The 21,292-nt window shown below is 39.6% G+C and overlaps 1 protein-coding gene across 7 annotated transcripts in view; it reads right to left on the bottom strand.

Annotated features, from left to right (window-relative positions):
- LOC126481518 (la-related protein Larp4B) overlaps positions 1-21,292 on the bottom strand; it is a 348,210-nt gene that overhangs the window by 79,969 nt on the left and 246,949 nt on the right. For 6 of the 7 annotated variants that reach the window (XM_050105316.1, XM_050105321.1, XM_050105317.1 and 3 more), the window contains exons 3-6: positions 14,689-14,794; positions 14,378-14,536; positions 13,488-13,624; positions 13,299-13,411 (exon numbers count right to left, since the gene is read on the bottom strand). In XM_050105316.1, the coding sequence (XP_049961273.1) occupies positions 13,299-13,411; positions 13,488-13,624; positions 14,378-14,536; positions 14,689-14,794 (515 nt within the window). Of the gene's footprint in view, positions 1-13,298; positions 13,412-13,487; positions 13,625-14,377; positions 14,537-14,688; positions 14,795-16,796; positions 16,866-21,292 lie in introns of those variants that run through there. The other variant, XM_050105319.1, reaches the window with a different exon arrangement.

Here is a 21,292-nt window from a genome sequence, read left to right as displayed (position 1 = left end):
TACGCATGGAAGTGCGTGGGTCGGCCTTCAGACACGCACAGGGAGGAAAAAAGAGAAAGGGAAGGGAAAGCAAAGAAGAGAGGTCTCAAACGCCGCAACGGAGAAAAGGGCAAAGAGAGGAGGGAAGGAAAAGAGAAGGACAGAGGAAGGACGAAGACTTGCAAGTGTAGAAAGCAAGGAATTTTTAACAGTTTCGAGCATCCGTCTCCGGACGTAGGCACAAACCATACTCCCAGAGGGGGAGAAAGGGAAGGAAAGAGCCAGGGGTGAGGGTTGAGGGGGGCGAAGATGGGGGACGGGGAAGGATGCGGAAAGGGAGGGTATGCAGCCCGGAAAGGAAGGAGGGCCACATTAGCTCGGGGTCCCCTGCTCGCTACGCACGTATCCACATAAGAGTTGTGGACCCCCTGGGGGTAGACGCCCTATGTCTGTATAACGGAATGCAAGTTGTTAAAAGCTTTTCTTCGAATCAGTAGTGCTCAAAAAGTGATACAACATATATTTGCTTTAGTGAAAAGCAAAGTATGTAGTATTCATTGACATCCTGTGTTATTTTGTAATGTTTAAATAAAATTGTTACCTAACACAAATATCAAATTTAAATTTCATCCTAAAACAGCATTCACCATAAACTGCATCAACCATAAGATACCATGTTTCATAATTAGCTGCTTCATATTCTTCACTTCATCAAAATATTAAGAGAAATGTATGTTTCATTTTCATTTCTCATTAACCCTTTTGTTGCAACAGGTGTGTTCTCCGCATTCCGTGCTTCGGCATCTTTTGTATGCTGGTGCCTGTGCTGAGTGATGACGTTCAGGGCAATATGAAATACTTATCTGATTTTTCAGGAACTATTAGGTGGAGGGGGGAGGGGGGGGGGGGGAGAATTTTTTTTTTTTTTTTTTTTTTGCAGTCTGACATCTTCCACTTGATAAGGAATACAATTTCCTTTTATTATCCATCATATTTACTGTGCTGCATCGAGTTAATTAAAACAGTGCATGAAATTTGAAGATTGTGCAGAGTTAAAACACACTATGAAAACTTTGATCACATACTGATGCGAGTGAGCAAAAAGATCTACAGTTTTGTTCTAGAGTTGGCGCGTTTTATATCAGAAGACGATCATTGCAAATCGTGTAGTCATAGTAATAACGATTCAAGGTATTAAAATGAGTATTTCTTTGCAAGTGACAGCACGCAATGAGGCACATATGTTGTATGATAAATACTCAATACTTTTTTATTCACAGAAAAACAAAAACAACTCGTCCGTAGCAGTGAGAGGTCAGCAGCTCCAGAGACACAGACGTCCATAGCACTAAGAAAACCAAAGTAGCCCGTGGAAAGGCACAGCAGGATATGTACAGACACCCACAGGAGGGTTACTACCACCATACTAGAAAATAAGTTTTCCATGAAATGTAGTAATAAATGACTGAAGCGATACACCTCCTTATGACATTACAATCTGCTGCAGAACCTTGTTTCACTGCCGCTCCCCTCGCAGCTCCTTCCACCACCATATGTAGCTGTGAGCCAGCCATGTTTAAGGGTGCAGAAACTACTTATGTCATAATCTTAGAACATCAATAAGTAAAAGAAGCTGAAAGCGACTATGCGATATGTTATGCCCCACTGACTAAAGGAAAGAGCCAATACCAAGGACGTCCTTTGGAGAAAGATCCACGAAACACACTGTAGAGAGAATGGAAGTCCCAAACCGAAGATTAAACATCCTTTGCCACATTGCTATGAGGGGGGGGAGGGGGTGGCCTGATAAGAGGGCGAACAGCTCTTGTGTAAAAATAGACCAGTGATCCAGAAGCCAATGCCAAAAATGGTCAGTGCCAATGATGAAGGCACACCAGACACCACAGTCTGGTCTCTGAACCACCAGTGTACAAGAAGGTGCTATTGCTAAATTGTGTGCGAAGGTCAAGAAACTAACAGCAATAGAACCCAGAGTAGTGTCTTTGGGAAGCAAATAAGTCCAAGACAAACACGGACCATTCACACCCATTGGGAACATGGCAGGTAATGTATAGTTAAGGTGGTGGAGCAGTAGCCGAAATCTAACTCTGAGAGGTAATACAGAAGAAGGGCAGGCCCAGCAATGGCAGTCAAGGGAATCATCGAAAAATGAGACATAACATGGATGGCCAGGAATGGCAGGCACACAGCCAACTGGGCTAGTGTAAAAGCCTCCATCAGCCAAATGTATTCCATGATGGTGGATTGTATCAAGACATCATAACATGGACGAATTAACAGCCAGCAATAGTCTAGTTTCAAACAGACAAAGGACCAGAATAAACAGAGGAGGCTGATCTGATTCAGTCCACAGGAAGTACCACTTGGGACACACAGGACATTGAGGCGTAGTGTGCGGCCAGGTAACTTAAGTGGCAGGACCGAGCCCCAGGAATTACATAGTTTCAGCAAACGGAAGAGCAACAGGCCCAAGATGTGAAGACGGTGGGAGAAAGCCACTTTGCTGCAATAAATTCATATAAACTGTTATCAGTGGAAAAGCAAAAGCCATTGTTAATGCTCCACACCTAAAGAAGAGAGACATCACTTAAGACGCTGCTCCAGGACAAGTCTGTGGAGAACTGCATTAAACTGCAAAGTCGTTGGTGGAAAGGGAACCAGAGATGTCTCGTGGGAAGACAGCCATAACAACAATAACCCATAAGCGCCGTGCGTTGCCATATGGCAACGTTTGTAACACTTTTTTAAAATCGTTGATTCCACGACATCAACGAAGCAGGAGCGTTGGCAGCACTGGATTCCACTCCACAAGACTGTAAAGATAATTACAATGCAACAGTTTTAACAATACATTTAAATTCTGCGGCGTAAGCAGTGTTTGAAGTCGTCGTCTGCTGAACGATGAAGAAAAATCGAGTATAAGTTCGAGTAAGTGTTTAACACAGTAACTTATGACATATAATTGGTTTTTTTAGTATGGTTGTGCTTTAAATACTCACATACATATTCTTTCGAGGTTACTGCTTGCTGTGAAATAAATTACGTTCATTTACGCCTTTTGAATGTCGGTGTTGCCATATGGCAACGCTAGGCGCTTGTACTCAGTAAAAGGACGAATTTTCTCTTTTTTGTTTTAGAAGAGGTTTCTCGCTTGCTGAGGCGCTGGAGATTCTTTATAATGACGATATTGAAGGTGATGTGTTTGTTGAGCCCCAAAATTATTTTCCAAGAAAGATCGGGGGTATCCTGAGACAGCAATAGAGAAGAATGATTGATTACTGTACGTGCGGTGGCTGGACAACTCAGTTATCACACTCTCCTCTTCTTCGTGTGGTGCACAAGAAGTTGGCCAAGTCAAGAGATTCTCGCAACTAAAAAAGCGAAATATAATGATTCCCAGACCTAAACTGGTAGCCAAATATAATACATATATGGGAGGTACTGATCAGATGGATCAGAATCTAGCATGCTCTTGCATTACAGCAAGTCGCAAGAGATGGTACTGGTTTCTCTTTACATGGATGTTAGATGTCGCCATACAAAACAGTTGGATTTTGTATAAATAAGCAAGAAACCAAACTGTTTCTCAGCCTGATTTCAAGAGAGAAGTAGCAACAGTGTACTTGCAAAGACACCAAGCTTTACCAAAAGGAGCCAGGAGACCATCTGCATCAAGGGCACGTTCCGACAGCCGCATATTCGATTCAATTAGGTTTGATAAGACTGACCACCTTGTCCAGCACACAGAAGGAAAGACGAAGAAAAGGTGTGCACACAAGGACTGTAAAACTATCGTGCGAACAATGTGTTCAAAGTGTAATGTGGGATTGTGTATTGACTGTTTTATTCCATTTCATGTAAATAAGAGTTCAAGATTTGATTATTAATTGTACTGAGTTATAAAGTATCAATTGTATTATGAAGACTGAATAATAAATTTGCACAAAACTTGTATATGTAATAAGAAATTTCAATAACCTACTTATTTTAGCTGAAGTTTTAATCCATATAAATTTAGGTAGTGAAAGCGCCTAGCGTTGCCATATGGCAACATCAACTATCTCACTAATGCCGGTAATCACTTTCGTCGAAACAACTCTGTTTAATTTATGCCTTTTACAGACATAATGTAATTTTTTTTTAAATTACGAAAAAATTAATTCTGGCGTTAATGGGTTAACGGCTACAGCAAAGAGGACAATGCTCAGGATGGAGCCACGAGGCACACAATTCTTCTGGATAAAGGTGTCCGACAAGGTCGAACCCAAACATCCCTTTTAGAAACACTCATCTTGTAAAAATTCCTGAAGGAAATGGGGAAGGCAGCATCTGAAGACCCACATGTATAGAGTACAGAAGTTCAGTCCTCCAACAGGTGTCTTCTCTCTCGAAATCAAGAAACACAGATTCAGTTTTCTGCAGAAAACTGTTCGTGACATGGGTTGACAAGGTGCCAAGATGGTGAACTACAGAACAACACACTTGATATCCACACTGTACAGTGGTTAGTAAATTGTGCGAGACTAGCCACCACACCAGCCGGGCATGAATCATAGATTCTGTCACCTTGTAAACACAGGTGGTGAGAGGAACTGGGTAGTAGCTAGAAAGAAGGTGTCTGTCCTTACCAGGTTTAGGTATGGGTATGACAGGCTTCACGTCAGTGTCTGAGAAACATTTCATCTGCTCAACTGTGATTGTACGTATGAAGGAGAAGGTATTTGCCCACAAGAGAAATGTGGTGCAACATCTGAATGTTAACATCGTCTGGCCCTGGGGCAGAACATCAGGATGAAGTGAGAGCATGGTCTTGCTATCTCATGGTATCACTGTAGAATTCACAATTCTGAGAGGAGAACAGCATCACCCAGGCCTTTTCCACACTTTTCCAAAGGTGGAAGGCAGGGCAATAGTGGTGGAGCTCAAAATCTCTGCAAAAATAGTGACCCACGGTGTTCGAAATAGCAGTAGCATTCACATCTGCTGCAGTCAGGTCAGAAATTGGGGAATGGACCACGGTCCCACAGAGCCAATGGAGGTTGCCCCCACACAATGGAAGAGGGAGTGACACTGTTAAAAGAACTAGTAAATTAAATCCAGCTAGTGTTTTTGCTATCCCAAAGAATGCAAAAACACCACACTTGCAACTGATAACAAATACAACTCAGTATCTTAGGATGACTGTTAAGAACAAGGGGAGCACGTCTCCACATGCCAATCGCATCATGGCATGCCTCAGCCCACCAAGGAACCAGGATACAGCGCAGTAAAGATGAAGTGCGAGGTATGCCAACATTCTGTAGCAGTAAGGATAACATTCAAAAGATTCTCTACCTGGTCATCACAAATGCGGAAATTATGTTCATAAAAAGATCGTCAAGGCCTAGTAAAGTCTCCAGCTGGCCTCAGGAAGCTGCCAATTGGGTTCATACACACTTGAGGTCGGAGTCAGCAAACAGATAGCGCATAGGAAATGGTTGCTTGAAAACGTGTCAGAATGGACCACTTAAGATGACAGGCAAGCTGGACGGTGCAGAACTAGAGGTCCAAATGGAACTAGGTGCTTGCAGAGTCTGAATGGAGTGTGTGCACACATGTACCAGTGTTAAGACGATGAGGCTGAGTTGATTGAGGTCAGCCAAGCGGGAACCTCTCTGACAGGCTCTTGAAGAGCCCCGAAGGGGATGGTGGTCATTAAAAAAAAAAAATCACCAAGAAGCAAAACAGGGTGCAGGAGGTGATCAACCAGCTGGATTGGTCTGCTCTGGCAGCAGCGAATGACAGAGGGATGTAGACATTAAAAAGAGAAAAAGGTGAAATTAAGAAGGAAATTGCCAACTTCAACACCTGGCAGCGGTTGATGGTTCGGCTAGGACACCACCCCCAAGTGAGCAGCATGGCTCTGCCGAGAGATGGAATGCTGTCCTCAGAGAGGTCAATGAGAACCAGAAGGAGAAACGAGAGGTGAAAGTGGTTGTGAGGACGCAATTTTGTTTCTTGGAGGTAGGAAACAACTGGACTCTGCAATTCCAACGGCGGACGTAATTTTTCCTCGCCGGATCTCATGCCACAAATGTCCCGAGGGAGAAGAGTCATGACGATGAATGGGAAGGACGAAAAAAACTAAGGGCAGTCACCTCTGCAGCTGCCGAGTGCTGGCTTTCGAAGACTCTTCTACAGGGCGCAGAGGCTGGAGGATCCTGTTCTGTGAAATAAGACGGAAGATGTCGGCACTCTCTCTGGGTCGGCCTGCAGACTCAAGGGCAGAAGAATTTTAGGTGGTGCCCAGTGGCGAAATGGATGTCAGCCAGGTGAGGGTATCATGCAGTGACACAGTTTAAGACGATTTCAGAGTCGGGGTAGAAGATCGTTTGCCTTTGTACTATTTCGTAAGTGTCTTTACAGTTTGCAGATGACTCAGATAGTTGTTGGCTTGAGGGACATAAGAAGTCCTTGCGGAAGTGTTCCTTTTGTCCTTTCCAGACTGCCAGTTGAGTGGCAGGTGATTTTGCCTCTGGGGATAAAGATTTGGTGGCTTGTTGTGCAGTTGTTGGAGAAGGAGACAGTGGTGCTACCATGATAATGGGCGATTTCAGAACTGCAGTAATGAATTGGAGGTTGAATGTCTGTGTGGCCATGTCCTTCATGGAGCAGGGCATAGCAAGAACATTACTGTCTCAAGTGCCAGATTGTAAAATGTGCGGCTTTAGATCAGCCAACAACTTGCGAGATACAGTACTTTTTCCTTCACCCGGATCTCTTGGACGGAACATTCATTGAGATACACGGGACACTCACAGGTTGAGGCAGCATGGTCGCCACTACAATCAGTACAACGAGAGGAGGAGGAGGAGGAGGAGGAGGAGGAGACCAGTAGCCCTCCAGTCGAAGTAACACACCTGGTAGTGGGACACACATGGGAGTGTGGTTATAATGCTGACACTAGTAACAACACACTGGATCTAGACTGTGCGGTTGGACTGTGATGGCTTCATAACCAGCCTTAATCTTCGATGGAAGCACATCGAATGTGAGAAAAGAGTGTGTGTAGGCTAAGTTTACATCCACCTTTTTCATTATCCAATGGGTCACGGTAACACCCCAATCAGAGAGAGAATTTTGCATTTCCCTGTAGTGTCACGTACCAAAATAGGTTGGTCTTTAGCTACTGCTAAACCGTTTAACTGCTGTTAGTGCTGTGGAAATGGACAAATTGAACTGCAACAATCCTGCACACAAAAGGAAGAAAGTACTCTGCTGAGTAATAATTTTCGCTGGCACCTTCATCTCTACAGTCTTGTGTGTGTAGATGTTTTAACATTAAACTTAACTGCTACAAAAATTTCCAGGGGTTTATTGAGAGGATTGTTTTATTGTACACAGGTATTAATGGAAACAAATGTGTATCACAATCAGTACAGATACTTCTCTTACTAAGAATCTGTGTAAATGACTGGATAATTGCTTTCTGTCCCTTTAGACAACTGGGAACCACTAGACAGTTCACAGCCAACACCGGGACAAGTTCGAACACATTTTAGTTCAATCTACGCCTTAAGAGACAAGATACTATTTGCCTATGTAAACAGCATTTCAGATGAAATATAGTCTTGTTATTGCCCCATACAAGAACGATTGGACAAATTTGATAATGTAAGTGTTACTGATTACATCTTCTGGTAATATCTCAGATTTTTGTTTTCAGAATCAAGTGAAAGGCATAATAGAAATAGTCAAGCACTATGATGAAATTATGTAAGTAATATTTTCCCATCAGAAACCAATTCAGCCATGCGTTGGTGGCAAATACAATTATGCTTAACAATTTCAAATTTCTTGACATTTGTCACTGGTGTAGTGTGACATTTAAAATCTCAAACTTAATGACAGAATGAAACATTTGGAAAAATTTGCACCAGAATATTCAGGCTAGTGATCTCCTCTCAGACATCTGTCTTTTAAAATACTTTAGATGGCTCGTAAGTAGGACTTCAATTCTAAATTCAGAGCAAGAATGGTAAATGTTATGTGTGAAGCATTTCTCAAAAACAACAAAATGAGTCTTCCAAATCCTGACAACTGCCTATTAAAATTACTGACATAGGATAGCGAAGTAAAATTTTGAGGATCATTTTTCTAATTAACTTTTGAAGAACTTTTATCAGCTGGATGTAAGCATAGTGAACACCTAGCAATAATTTATTCACAATTATTCTCTCTCTCTCTCTCTCTCTCTCTCTCTCTCTCTCTCTCTCTCTGTGTGTGTGTGTGTGTGTGTGTGTGTGTGTGTGTGTGTGTGTGTGTGTGTGTGTCAGGCTCTATTGTGGAAGACTTCGGTTTACTGGTAGAATACTGGGGAAATGCAATCAATCTACAAGGAAATTTCTTAGCAATCAACTTGTGTGACCCGTTCTACAATACTGCTCAAGAGTGAAACCCATACCAAATAGGACCCACATGGGATATTGAAAATATACAGGTAAGGGCAGTATGAATGGTCACAGATTTGTGTGATTCGTTGGGGAATGTTACAGTGAGACTGAGGAAACTTGAGTGGCAGACTCTTTAAGACAAACTGAGATTATTAGAAGCCTAAGTTTGAAGAACCAGCTTTAAATGATGGCTTTTGAAATATATAACCCCTTACTTATTGCTCACATAGTGATCATGAAGACAAGGTTAGAAATTACAGTATGCACAGGGGCATTCAGGTAATCAGACAATCATTCTCCCCATCCTCCATACACAAATGGAATGGGAATAAACTATAATGATTGGTACAATAGCACATACCCTCCAACACACACTAGTTGTTTACAAAATAAGAATGTAGTTGTAGGGCAGAATATTTGTTGTGACCTATTTGACTAAGTGCATCAGAACTCCAGCAAGCAACAGTTGGAATTAAAGACTTAACATCAAGTTCCAATAGAAATTGTGTAAAACCACTACCAAAAACATTTCAAATGACACAGCCAAGCTCACAGTGACACCACACTGAGTTGTGTTGTGTTGTGTTGTGTTTAGGCAGCACTGTCAATTTTTTAAAGGGGAGAGTGTTTGGAATGTGCATACCAGTCAACCACAAATGGTTTGAACTGAATACTCAGACTGAAGAGGTTGCAATGCTGGTGTGTCCCAACTGCTCCCAAACGATAGACAATATCACAAAAGCTGCAGCAGCAGCAAGCCATTTTACACCCTAGAAAAATCTGATGACCTGAACCTGTTACATGTCACCCAGCACGGTGTGCTATACATCCCGACGCAATACCAACATGACTGTGTGACAATTTGAGGGGACTTTATCAGTAGTGTTAACGATATGTTTCTCAAATAGATCTTAATTGAAGATGGCTTTTCCTGTGCTATTAATAATTGAAGTAACAATCACCTGGTACATGCCTAGACAGTAAAAGCAATGACAAGACAGGTCAAGAAGACAAGGCGATTTCGAAATGTTTTTATTCAAATAGTTTTCATGTGGAATTGATACCATAAAGTGCTATGGTACCCAAAACCCACTACAAGAAGATCCTTGACCGTTTACGTGATGCAATTTGGCGTAAGCATCCAGAGCTTTGATGTGGGAAGAACTGGCTGTTGCAATGTCAGTTTACATAGTTCTGTCCTTGTCCAATAATGGCTCTGAGCACTATGGGACTCAACTGCTGAGGTCATTAGTCCCCTAGAACTTAGAACTATTTAAACCTAACTAACCTAAGGACATCACAAACACCCATGCCCGAGGCAGGATTCGAACCTGCGACCGTAGCGGTCTTGCGGTTCCAGACTGCAGCGCCTTTAACCGCACGGCCTTGTCCAATAGCTTGCAAGCAACGTTTTGCCACACCACCTGCACTCCCTTGATCTCACGCTATCCAATTATCTACTCTTATCTATATGACAGCACTCTTACCATAAGAAGAGCAGATTTACAGGACCTTCCTTCGAACATGTTTTCGCAATCCTGCCAGCAGCACTTGATTCTTGAGACTTTCCCAGTGTAATCAGTAGCAGGCCACTAAGTTTCTGGCTTGCACCCAGCTGATTTCTACTGCTTGCCATGATATTTCAGCTGACAAACTTTCATCCATCTTCATGTGAGTGTTTTGCCCTGGAGACTGCTATATCAAAACCTGGCAAGGAGACAAGCACAAAGACAGCCACTATACGAGTGATCTCTGGCAAGTTTTTGCACCTCCTTCAAATATCACACACAGGTGCACCCGTAAATATTATACTCATAAATGCATCTTTGCACCAATTTTTGGTATAAAGTTAGTGAAGTGAACTACCAATTTCCAGTGCAAAACACTCACTCAAAGATAGGCTGAATGGTTGCCAGCCGAAATAGCGTGCCAAAGAATCTACGTCATCTGGCTGCAATTCCAAAAGTTAATCTAGCAGTTAAAAGGATATTGGTAGATGGCGACCATTTTGAGGGAGGATGTGTATCTGATTGAAGTTATGCCATGGCCATATGGCATTCAGGGACAGGACAAAAAAAAACAAAAACAAAAAAGTGAGCATGTCACGCAGCATATTTTGAGACAATCAGGTTCTTTTGGGTGCCTACTCTCTGTGTGTCCCTATGAAAACTTAACAATTGCAGTAGTACAAAATTCTGACGTTACAGGAAACTGATGTGGCAGCCCCGAAACCACTTGTAATAATTAAGAACCCCCAAGGTGAATACACATGCCAGAGGTGGTAGTGACTAACCAACAAACATATTAACAAATGTAACACTCCATCAACTCCCTTCACACAGCATCTCCATTCTAAGCAGAACGCTATTAAGAGTGATTTGACTGAAGGTTGTACTTTGATCCATGCCACAGAAGAGCTCTTTAAATCCCACGAAGACGCCAATTCCATAGATTTCCCTGAACTTTCTTGGTACAACTGATTTCCCTTTGCTAAGTCACCAACATGCTACTTTGTTATCTTTTTCAGTACTACCCTACATTTAATTAATTTGCTTAATTTCTGTTTCTGAAATAAGACTAGCCATTACAGTCTCTGACATTCTTTTCCAGCAACTTTTCACGCATTAAACTGACAGATACTATTACCTAGCAAATACATGCATAATACTTCAATGAAAGTAAAATCGAAGTTGCCCAAAACTCCAGGTCATAGGAGACTTACTGGATAGGATGAGAAGGCAAGACTGATTACATATGGATCAGCAACAATACAAGGAAAATCCAGTTTGCTACTTACAGTAAAGCTTACACATTAAGTTGTAAACAAGCACAGTTAAAAGACCCTACACATTAGCTTTCAGACACAGCCTTCATCAGAAAATCACACGCTGCCATCTGGGGGGTGGGTGGGGGGGGGGGGGGCTGTTTCACAAGCTGGAGTGGGCATAAAATCCCTATTTAGTATTGTTTGAGGTAATTCTACTACTGTACTACCTTACTGGGGCAAAATTTAGAAATATTTCTCATTCAGTACACTCACTTTTACAGTGTGTCCATATAACTGAATGGACAATTGCTCTCTGTCCCATTAAACAACTGAGAACCACTGAATGGTTCCCAGATAAGAAGACTGTTGCATAAAATTTGTATTACTAAGACAAAGTTACACATTAAGGAGACCCTTGATGGGTGGGAAACACACTTGTGGAACCACTGCACAAGAAAGTGACTGAAAACCAGGTAACTTCATAAGGTCATGTAAGACTAGTCTCAAGCCTTGAACCTACTGGAGGGTATGAAGAGCTTTAAGAATTTAGGACCATGTACCTAAGCAATCCAGTATCTAGAAGTATTCTAGGAAAAAGAGCAATTTAGATTGGCCTACACTTTTAATTTTCATTAAACTCTAAAAAAATACTATTTCATGAACAATGGACTGAACACAGCTGTAATAGGCACAAATGCAACACACCACAGAGGAAATGATGCCACCAATGCTGCTATATTTCATTAAACTAGTAATCAAAATAGAAATGATTACATGCAGACATAGAAAATTACACTGGACAACACTTCCGGGAGGGCTAATGTTGTAGACACCTTCAAGTATCTGGGAAAATACAAACCAACTGACAGGATGATATAATAAACATGGAAGGAAATCCATATCACTTAACATATAGATGTAGAAAATGTATTTCCCGTACTATAACAAAATTCTAAGATTAAAATACAAACATAAAACCAGCAGCTGTGTCATTGTTAACATTAAGATAACACATGGTACAATAAAAAACTTGCTGTTGAGAATTACTTTCTTTTCCTTCTTGTCAAATATGGAAAGTGGAGATGTATTTGAACAGTAACTGGTTACAGAAATGCACTGATGACTTGTGGGAAACTGATAGTACAATTACATGGATATGAATTGCAAATTCATTTTTCTTATCAATTTAGAAATTTCTGATGTAATTTACACATGAAGGTTTCATTCTATAATCCACTAAATTTCAGACTATCTGCATGTACAAGAGATATTTATTATTAGTGGTTGAAATTATACATTACTTTCAATCTTGGTTGTAAATAACTGAAGTCCCCACAAATCAATATGAATACTGCCAACTTAACTGGGGAAATTCTAATCAAGTATTTTATTTGATGCCTTGCGCAGATTTCTTATTGGCTTGTGTATCACAGTCAGTTCAGATATCTATTAACACACAGATTTCATTAAACTGAAAGTGAATTGCTTTCTGTCCCATTAGACAACTGAGAACCATTAGACAGTTATCAGGCAACACTGGGACAATATAAAAAAAAATGCACTTAACACGGAAACTTAGTGGTAATCTACAATTTTAAAATGTGCCAAAACGCTTTCATTAAAACAGCTGTACTAAGTTTGACAAACATTGTCAATGGCACACTGTTTTTCAGAACCCCATGTAGATAGGTAACAGGAAAAATTAATTCTCTTCCTTCATCTGTAAATCCTTTAATTGCTCCCTTTTCTTGTCACACCTGCTTCCAGAAGCTGGTAAATCAGTGTTAAGTCAGTCACTATTTATTGTTCCAAGATACTGCTCTAGTCTCAAAACGTACTGAAGCAATAATTATTGCTGAGAATAGTCTGTAGTGCAGGGATTGCATGTAGCTGCACCTAACAATCCCCATGAGTGCCACATTTTTTATTCACTGTATATAATATACACTGTATAATAAATTTATTATGTACTGTAATTCCCAGTGAAGCATCATACACATACCACAAACTATACTTTTAATTTTATTATTGAACATATCTGGCAAAACCACAACTTTAACGTCACAGCTCAATACTGAAAAAGATTCCACATGAGTTACCTTTACGTCTTCCAATGGGGTGTGATCAGGTATTTCACGCAGAATTACAATACATCTCTTGTGGTTTGGTCTCACCTTCTGACCTTCCTCGTCAACTTGTACATTTGGTGACTCTAAAACAAATCATACTTTAAACTTTTTCATGAAGTCCTTAAATTTACATCAAATCAGATATGCCAGCAAGCGTACCTCTCAAAACTTCTGTTATAAGTTTTATATCTTTTGTCAGTTTCTTCACTTGATTGAAATTTGCCACAGTCCATATTGGTACATATTGATCATTATCCATTTGTGACAATAAATATGCATCATTTGCCAGATTTTCCCTGAAATTGTAAAATTAACTTTTAACAATAGCACATCAGAAGTAAAGTGTGATAAGTCACCTTGTACTAATTTAAGTTTCCATTCACACAGAGTTAACTGTTTAATGTATTTAAATGCATTCACTCATCAAATACCTGATGTCAGCTTTGACACATGAAATAATGATATGGCATGTGATAAACATATGCAAAGAGATAGAAAGAACACTGACAACATTTATTTTGCATCTCTATTTTTTCCTGGAATGTTGATTGTGGTGACAGTTTGATCTGCCACCTAGCCTAAGGCCTAGGTTAGATATATAGGGGGAAAGTCTGGCAGTCATCAGAATACATTACATATTGGATTTCACACAGTGACCCTGTCCTTCATTTTGAGGAGGTACTGGGACACAAATGTGGTGAAGCAAATTAACTGTTTTTATTATCCTGATAGTCATATTAAGACATTTCTAAGATAATGTTGCATTTTGAAACAACTTCGGATATGTTTAACAGCCACTAACTAAACCTAAGTCACAGTTAGTTGCGTGAGAATGGCTTGAGGTGACCAGTTCTTAGCTTAGCAAAAAATTAGGAAGAAGAGCATTACAAGTAAAGTTACATAAACTGCAGAACAAATAATTTTTGGATTCATGTTATCTACAAGAGAGCTGCAGCAGCATTTTCACTTAGTGGAAACTTATGTCGTCTGTATAAAGATTACTGAACTACAAAGACAATTACAATCAATATGATGGGCGAGGACTGTACCTTGAGAAGTAATATTCTAACTGCGAAGACAGCATTTGTTTTAGTTGGTCCAGGGGGATGCCTGCATCAGATCCTGGGCTCGGATCCGCAAGCGATCCCCCTGGAGGACTGCTATCCTGCACGTACGTCTCCAGTGAATCTCCTAGGCCATTAAGAGAGCTGTAAGAAATTCACACAAAATTTTCATATCATTAAAAGATGGAACACCAGCATGGCAGAAATATGAGAAAGAAAAATGTGAAATTAGCAATGACAGACTGTGGATGTGTTGTGAATAATGTTAACATTTGACGTCCAAAGCAAATACTCACCTGAAATCTGAGCTCGTAGTTGCCGTGGTGGCCAGCGAGTCAGGGGTGGCTGGGTACACCGCCCCTGAAGGGAGCTTGCCAATGTCCCCATTCATGTACACGTAAGCTGAAAAGAGCAAATCCATATCATATATCTCAACTGTTCGAGTAAAGGGAGAGGAGGAGCTAATACAGGTACAATTACAACAAAACTTCTTTGGTGTCACTATGTTAACTTGGGCATAGATTAGAAGGCTCGACACAATTTAAGTAACAGATACCTGCTTACATTATTCTAATTTCTTACCTACATCAAATTTCAGCACTGACAGGTTGGTCAGACAGCAAGATAAACCATTAAGTAAGAACAGACATTAAGGTCCCAATAACAGAAGTAGCCACTGGAATACTTCTCTTAAAAGACAATGACCATTTATTACTTACTTTTGTATTTTTAAACCCAATACTGACATACTGTCCTTTTTCAATCTTCACTGAATACTTAGTAATTTTTTAATTAGCACACTGTCAATGAAACAGAAACCACCTTCAGAGTATTCCAAACCTGGCAAGGAAGTATTTATAGTTCAATGTACAAATGGAAATCAACATAAAAGAAATTTCAATATGTTTTGACTGACTTTGTAAGCCACATATTAGAAGTTTTGCTTTGAACCTATGTAATTAAGACCTACTTTTAATATGTGACATCTTTGAAAACTTCACCACCAAAGAAACACTTGTGTTTCCAGTAAGTGTTACAGTTTTTTCCTGATTCGCAGCACATTTCAACTAAAATTCAGTTGCCTGAATTTACTAAACTTATACAAACAATTCCTTATTAGCCAGACATTTTACTTTGATGACAACAACATTGTAGAACTCAAATTTAATTCCCAGAAAACAACAGCAAAAAGATGTTCTTTTGGCATACAACTACAGCAGTTGGGTAAGCAAGGGGTATTCAGTAAACTAGGTATAAATAACTGTCCCATTTCGTTTTCTCAATAGTAAATTTCCTTTTCAACTATTTATGTGAACAGAAGTGGTAGATCTGGTATAAGCCAAACGCACATGGTTATCCCTCTTCCTTTTCGATCTATCAAGAACTACTAGTGCAGTACTGCCAACCCCGTCAGAAACTTATTTTCAATCTTCGCCAACAGCTTGAGACAATATCCATTTACTGTTGCCATCTATCAGAACTGACACCTTAGAAAATTTCACAAACATTTCTATAAGCTTTAGTTTCCTTAATCGGAGGTAACTGTTCTACGTAATTTCTGGATGTGTGTTTGCGGGTAATAACACACTGCACCACACGTAACTGATTCTTTCGATCCTAGATCCTCTATTTGCAAATACTGCGTTCAAGCAGATGTGCTGCGGTCCTAACGACGCAAGAGCCAATTTAACTATGCCTCTATTACATTCATATTTTCGGTTATGAAATATTAGTACAGTTATCTCTTGGATATACATAATATGCGCAGTAATTCATTGAGTGTTACATATTTTTCCACAAGTAAATGACTCATGCCTGTCCCTCGCTCTCTGGCATTAATTGCTCTCCCCTTACTAAAGGTTATGGACAAATGAGCGCCGTCACACATCAAATAAAGTAAGACACTGAATGAAACACTTGTTAACAAGCCGTGAAATCCAATTTAGAGATAGTTTTCTGCTGAATGTGGCTGAACATCACTCTCTACTCAGTGCATCAGCAGAAACTATCACCAACTACAGCGTTCCAATCGAGCTGTTTCGCTATCCATAACGATACTTAAGAAGCCATTTACAGCAACTCTCATAATATCCCAGTCATATGAAGAAACACTACACAGGTTTTGCAAGAAAACAATTTAGCTAATAAAAGTGATTTCAAACTGCATCCTTCATTTACATCTGCAATTTACCCTTATAAAGTGACCCGGAAACCATGTGCCTTATCATTAGGCTTCTTTATCGACTGCTCCTCAGCGAACAGATGCAAGGTACACCGCATTCACAATTTGTTAAGTCACTCAATGTATGTGATATAACTATAATGCTCTATTCTGTAAACGTATAGAGATACATGACACAATCCTGTTTTAATAGCTCTGAAAAACAGAAACATATTTCCTTACCGGTGAGCGGAATCTCCTAACTCAACACAATTCTCACAGAAACCTGCAAAATGGCCGACCAGAAGGCACATGCCACAGAAACGTTGCATCATGGGGCCTGCGGCTTACTTGCGCGCTATCTAGTAGTCCAAAACAGAAAACTTGAATAACGGAATTCATAACTAATTGTGTAATGGTTTAACACAGAGCGGTAAGCAAGTTATGTATTATGAAATACATGTCTCTTCTGTCTAGTAAACGTTCAGCGCACCGTTTTCCTTACATCGAATTACAGAGCAAACCTGCAACTGAATCATTTTATGAGGACTAGTTTGTAGGTTATTACGACACTTTTTCAATATGCAACTGTCTAAAGTCTGGTAGGTCACACAGTGCCCAACATTTGACGTCTACTATCAGCTATTTTCAGTATCTAAACTCGAAATACAAATATAGCTTACACCAAACCAACCTTGTTTCTGCTGCTGACAGAGATGGATGGAGGAACTGACATAACTCTGACCAACAGAAACGAAAAAACCTTGCATGCGAAACACGAATGAGTTCGAAGTGTTTATAGTGTGTCACGACGCCGGAGTTTTTCCCCGTTGAAAGCCAAGAAGACTGCTCCAAGTCGCCAGTATTGTAGACAACTCAAAGAAATTGTTGCCTTGTCATTTGTGCGTTGTTAGTTAAAGGATGATTAATAACGTAACTGTAAATATCTTTGAGTATCAAGATTTATTACAAACAACATATTTATTGAAGTGAAAGATATGTAGCATCTGCGGTTAACGTATAACATGGCGAAGTTTTTGGTAAGGTAATTAATGAATTCAACTTTCCGGATAATCAGACTATTTTCTTCTCTCCATGAAGAAGTTTCGCCACCTCTATTTTTGTAAATATAGTCCGGCTTAGTGCTATCAGGTAAAGACTTCCTCTTATGATTTCCACATGTTTTATTGTGTGAAAGACTGTCAACACCAATTTACTGGTTTCTTAAAATTATATTTTGCAAATTTTAAATCTGGATTTTATGTAAACTACAGAATTCAGTAAAACTTTAAAGCTCTTTGACTTTTAAATGTTCCTAGTATGAAACAGATAAGCTAACAAAGCGGCTTACTTCATATGTTCTCTACCAATTAAGGTATGATAATATCCACTACTGTATCTGCAATTACAGTTTTTCTATCAGCTGAATTTTATGACATGCTAGTGCGCTATACGAGGTAGTTACATAATTGCAGGGACAAAGGATTGTGTGTAGTTGCATAATGATCTCTTGGTCTGGAATATATCACCACAGCACTTAGCTCTGCTTTGAAATGAAGTATACTCTACCCACAATTCTCCCCCACCACTTTAATTTTCTTCCCACTTAACACTGGCAACAACTTGGTCCGCCTGACATTTTCAATTTATTTTGTTTTCATATTGTATATGTATTCACTCAAACCCAGACACATTTTCCTTTTTCCATAATTTTTATTACTTCTTAGTACAGCCTCATAGCTAGGGAGACCTCTAGAGGGAATATCAACCTGTGACAGACCAAATCACATTCCAGTTTGTATCAGCTTTATGTTCACGAACTTGTTATTGAGGCCTAATGGACACGAACTGTACACTTTTAACACACAGCATCTCTATGGAACAGTAAGTAGCTGCGACTGGTAAGTGAACATTCCACAATGTCAATTCTTGTACTACCAATGCCTCAGTACAAACTCTGCAGCACATATTTACAATTGGGCACTCACTTGGCCTTGACTTATACAATATACTCACTTTCTTGGCTGACATTAGGAGCATATCCATTTAGCAGAGGAAGGAAGCTAGTGCCCACAGACTTCCATGGAGATAGAGTTTGGTGGGAGCTTGTCCTATTTCCCTCATACAATACGTTGCGATTCATACCATGCACTGTGGAAAGCTGTGTTTTGGACAGCAATTTTTTTTTCAAGTATGGATTCTATTATTCTCTCTAGGAAACATACGAAAATATGCCCACCACTGAAATGACGACTCCCATTACCTATCTATATCTGTTCTTTCTTGCAACTTACGTTTTCTAGTGTATTAGCAGCTGACTTTCACTGTATTTCCCCTCCCCCTCACTTATCCTTGATGACTCACTTCATATAGTACAGTTTGATAAGCTCTTTCTTTCTTTCTTTCTTTAAGCAGCTAAAAGCTTCTACAAGCTGCTGATTGTCTTGACATACCAAACCCTCTATATTATAAGGAAAGGGCATCACATGGCATGCATTAGTTCAGTAGTTTTTTATGTTTTTGAAAATTTTTTATACCTCAAGACATATCCTGTAATTTCAGTCCAGGAGGCATATCTAGATCTCAAATACAAAAGTATCTAAAAGGTAAACATTTAAATACTGGTAAGAACGTAGACAAGTTACACTAATTATAAAGACAAGATGGAAATTATTTTGGTATAATCAAAATTAACTATGGGGAATATTCTCCTATGAGTACATTTATACCACTACGTACAGCAGTTTTTTTAGTGCATAGTAGTCTTATAGGAATGTATTTGTCCAGAAATCTTTTTTATAATAAAATAGGATTTTTCAGGTTAACCCAAGAAAATAGCTGCATGAATGTACATAGGTGTGTTTAACAAGGTTAGGATAGGTAGTCTTAAAATTTAAGACCTCTCTTATTTAGTAAATTATTCAATATATCAAGACAAGGTTTTTTTAACAACATATAGAGGAAACATTCCACGCGGGAAAAATATATTTAAAAACAAAGATGATGTGACTTACCATACGAAAGCGCTGGCAGGTCGATAGAAACACAAGCAGACACATACATACACACAAAATTCAAGCTTTCGCAACAAACTGTTGCCTCATCAGGAAAGAGGGAAGGAGAGGGAAAGACGAAAGGAAGGGGGTTTTAAGGGAGAGGGTAAGGAGTCATTCCAATCCCAGGAGCGGAAAGACTTTTCTTAGGGGGAACAACTCACAAGAGAGAGGATTGAGTAAACCCCCCCCCAAACAGTATGATTCAATCACACATTTCAAACAATTTTAAGAACTCAAGTATAGGAAGAGGAATTTTTAAACTGTAAGCATTACTCATTTGTAAAAATGATCTCTCACTATTTGTGCATTTAATTCAACTAGTTGGAACTATTTACTGTTCACTTTTGTATTACACCGCACTATAATGTATCAAATGTAACTTGGACAGGCAGAAACTGTGTCCATCCAGAACTAAACCAGATGTCAATGTCTATACTGTCCTACTTAGGCCAACTAAGCTTAAATAGCTCTCCTCCCCCCACTCCACTATCAAGTTTAAGGGAGTTTAATCAACACTATCAGTCAGATTTAGTAAGTCTTACTTTTAGTCTCGAAATTAAGTATAGGTCGTGGGCATGGCACTAGAAGTGAGATTGTTAACACATCAATTTAAATGATGACATTGTGATTTCTGAGTCCTTCATGCACTAGTACCAGATGACAGTTGTGATTCTGAACTACTGTATCTTGGAAAACCTAGACTACCAAATACAACTGCAGAGTTGCTTGCAATGAAGTTTCCCAAAAATTTAGTTTTTATAAGATATTGATATGCATCTGCATCACATTTGAAAAGGTACTGCAGTTAAAAATGACACAGCACTGCCCAAACAGATTCAAATTTGAAGTTGAAGGAAATGACAGGCCACAGTGACCTGCCATTAATGCCCCTTCAGACACTCTTAGATGTCGAACCGAATCATGTGGGATATTTAACACATCCAGGCATATGATAAATTGGCAAATTTTTAAACTTTGTCACTCACACGGCTATTAGACTACCAAGGATCCATAATCTGTTTTATTATCTTGCTGATTTGAAGGGGTACTTTGGAAAGGTTTCAGTGAAACAACTGCTTTCACGAGCAATGTGGAGGTCCGAAGATGTTCAGTATTGAGAAATCGAGGAATATTTGAAATAAGCCAATATTTGATATTCATAAGTACTATTTCTCACTCTCCGTCTTCCAAGCATTTGATCTATTACAATCAAACTTTATATTTTAGTAACCAAATCTCTGAACCATAACACCAGATGTGTTGCAGGAAACACTATCGTTGTGGAATGTACCCGACAGCATAGACCACCGTTCATTTATACATGCCACTGACTTTTAGGTACTCACAGAAGTACTATCCAAGACATCAGTTTGACAATTTGAGCATGACATGTAATTCTCAAGTGCTGTAGGTACCAACATGTCTCAATAAATCTGATTATTTAGCTGCAGATGTGACACTTCTGGAAGCAAGCACATGTACAAAGAACTTTACACTAGAATGTTGTGCACAAGAACATAAGTTTCTACAATGACTATTCGACATTTGCAGATGTGTGTGTTCATTTTGAGGACTTTCCACAGCTAAATCAGATGTATGACATGTTGCACCTAAGCACTTTAGAATAGCCAGCGAGACCAAAATTGGCCAATTGCGCAGCATTAAAGTAAATGTGTGTTAACA

Source organism: Schistocerca serialis, chromosome 5 (assembly GCF_023864345.2).
Source record: "Schistocerca serialis cubense isolate TAMUIC-IGC-003099 chromosome 5, iqSchSeri2.2, whole genome shotgun sequence".
Classification (NCBI taxonomy): domain Eukaryota; kingdom Metazoa; phylum Arthropoda; class Insecta; order Orthoptera; family Acrididae; genus Schistocerca; species Schistocerca serialis.
Note: the sequence above shows the minus strand (reverse complement) of the source record. Positions and strands in the feature narration are given on the sequence as shown.